The following is a 2,717-nucleotide window of genomic DNA, read 5'->3' as shown; positions in this document are numbered from 1 at the left end:
TTATCATAGTGATGAGCAGGAATTTCCTTTACGAGTTACTCCGTCCGATCCATTTACAAATAATGTTACACTTACACTTTTCACGTATGTCAATGCGAAATTTTGAGAACTAAAATCTCTAGCTTTGTATATTTATAAAAATTATAAAAAGTACATATTGATAAAATACACATCGAGACGAATCTGACAAGATCACACATGACTATGTTTTTCTTCAGGTATAAATCACAAACGATGTTCAAAATTTATGGTTAACGTCAAATTGTAACAATTAAAAAACATGGAGATACAGATACTCATACTACACATGCTTTCATTTCCTCCTAAAAAGTTGTATCAAGTACTATATTGGTGACGCTTAGACACCCAGTTAGAGTGTTGTTCCCACCACTGACAAAGGCGATGAGCTACTAATAAACCAGGTTCCTTAACTGTCACATTCTTCATATTCGCAGTAACAATAGCTGATGGAATTAGATGTGCAGTCTCACCATCTCTCCCTAATGCATCCGACACCAATCCCACAACAGAGTTTTTGGTTGCAATTTTTTCAATCTCACCAACACCCCATCTTTCCATCTTCTCTCGATGCTCGAAATATCCCAAATACTCGCAACAAATCATGTCTCTCGGATTCACAAATAAGTATGGGATCCAAGATTGTAGTAAAGTGAAAGGATCACCATCTTTTGTTTTCTTAAAAGCAATCGAAAGACCAGCCTTTACAACACTACGTGTAATACGTGCTCCGTTCTTAATATGTCGATTATTGACTATATCAACTGGTAATCTTAGAAATGGAGGATTAAAAAGATAAGTTTCAAGGTAATAACCTCTTTTAACCATGTCTCTTCCTGTTTGTAATGCTATAGATGACCCTAAAGAATGCCCTGCCAACCATACATTTGTAGGGTGTGCGCATCCTATCATGCCTTCTACTGCATCCAATGCAATTCCGCAACGAAAACTGCGACTTAGCTCGTTTAGGAAAATCTTTGCATCCAAATAGATGTCTTGTATCCCGGTTTTTGGACTGATCATCGTTCCTCGAATTGCAATTACATACTTAGGAGATGCATATTGTGGAGCCATATACTCGAAAATGGCCCCGAAAATGGAGTTATCGATTTTGTCTTCAAGGAATTTGATGCATTTGAAATGAAAAGACTCCCACCAAGCTGGGGCTAATGCATTTTTTCCTGTTCTTTTTTGTTGTCTATCTCTTTCTGTAATGTACACTCCTTGAACCAAACTAGCCATAATTGATCTCCTATGCTCTTGAATTCTCCTGCAATAAAGTTCTTGTAGATAAGTGAACAATGTTCAAAGCACTTCCTTGGAGTTTTTAACACCTCAGAGTTAAGAGAAAGTGGCAAAACAAGGTAAAATTGGGCAAGTTACATGAAAGGTTTCTAACGTACAAAAATTATATTAAAGAAAGGTGGTTGCCAGTCATTACTAGCATTTTGTTCCTAACGCAAATTATGATAGTAGATTAAATTTGATCGTCGCATCAGGTAATCCATTCATTTCAAATAAGGCATGTAAATCACTTTTACGAATTTTAAGAATCTAGTTTGTTCTAGTTAGAATTACATAGATAATAAGAATTAACATTAAATAACCTATAATCTTATCTTGATAGTATAAAGTTGCATATGAATTTTACATTAGTAATGTAAAATGCCTTACATTTTGAAACTAAAACTTTTAACTAAAATGCCTTATAATGTAAAACAAAGGGAGTATTAGTTAAGCAAAAATAGATCAAAGTTGAACCATAAGAAAGTCATACAAAAACCTTAAAAAATTGAAAAAAAAAATTAAATCACATGATTATATATAAGTTCAGCAAAATACGCAAAAAGTTAATTAGTTTGACCATTAAATTGTGGTCAGACTATCTAACAGAAAAGGGTTCTATATTCCTAATTATGGCCAGTATTTTGCTGCATATATAGGGATATAATAGAGACATAAACCTATAACTTGACTTGTATCCGATAACTCCATATGAATTATAACCTATGAGAAATTTACATGACTTAAATTGAAATCGAGTACCCAATACCTCAATTAACTCGAAAATACCAAATCCACCCAATATTATACCAAATAACTCATCCTACAAAATTGACACAAACTGCATAGACCCAAAACAGAACTAACCCTAACAAGATCACTTTGCCACCTCTCCATAAAAGTAGAACTAAAAGAGCAAAAAGATGGTCTAAAATGTTTACCAATCAACACATGAAGTGAGGTAAAGAGGACCGCAGAACTCGAAAACTTCGCTTTGACAGGGCTTTGACGACATTTCTTCCTGATATCCTTCGAGAACACCCAAGATAAAAATTATCAAGAAGAGGAGAGCTAGCGCTAAGAACATGCGAGATATAGTCAAGTAGAGCTTACTCTTTGTGATAATTATAAACTCGGGTATCACGTACGGGACTATATAAGGACAGAGTTTTGATCCTACCTATACATTACTGCCCAAATTGTCATAAGAAAAATAAATTAATTCCTTGAGCAGTTGACTTAATCTGTGCTTCCATTTTTATTTCGTATCTTAATAAAAGTCAATAAATCACATATATATGCCACTTGATTTTCCAGCCATCTTAAACACTTAAACAGACAGACAATGTCATAAAAAACTAAGAGGACTAGCTCTATGAACTATATATAATCGCAACAGTTGTATGAGAAAACTT

The 2,717-nt window shown here is 34.0% G+C and overlaps 1 protein-coding gene across 1 annotated transcript; it reads right to left on the bottom strand.

Annotated features, from left to right (window-relative positions):
* Positions 1-230: 230 nt before the first annotated feature.
* Positions 231-2,317, bottom strand: LOC104907286 (GDSL esterase/lipase At4g10955-like). Its single transcript, XM_010696199.3, has 2 exons — positions 2,244-2,317; positions 231-1,288 (listed from the first exon to the last, which is right to left on the bottom strand). Exons 1-2 carry the CDS (start codon positions 2,315-2,317, stop codon positions 337-339), a joined length of 1,026 nt encoding a protein of 341 aa, XP_010694501.2. The 3' UTR covers positions 231-336.
* Positions 2,318-2,717: the final 400 nt, after the last annotated feature.

This window comes from Beta vulgaris, chromosome 7, assembly GCF_026745355.1.
Source record: "Beta vulgaris subsp. vulgaris cultivar EL10 chromosome 7, EL10.2, whole genome shotgun sequence".
NCBI classification, from domain to species: domain Eukaryota; kingdom Viridiplantae; phylum Streptophyta; class Magnoliopsida; order Caryophyllales; family Amaranthaceae; genus Beta; species Beta vulgaris.
This window is presented reverse-complemented; position numbering and strand designations above follow the sequence as displayed.

Coding starts and splice junctions, on each gene's coding strand:
- LOC104907286 (XM_010696199.3), bottom strand. CDS start 2,317: ATGTCGTCAAAGCCCTGTCAAAGCGAAGTTTTCGAGTTCTGCGGTCCT. Junction 1,289..2,243: donor CTCACTTCATGTGTTGATTG/GTAAACATTTTA, acceptor ACTTTATTGCAG/GAGAATTCAAGAGCATAGGA.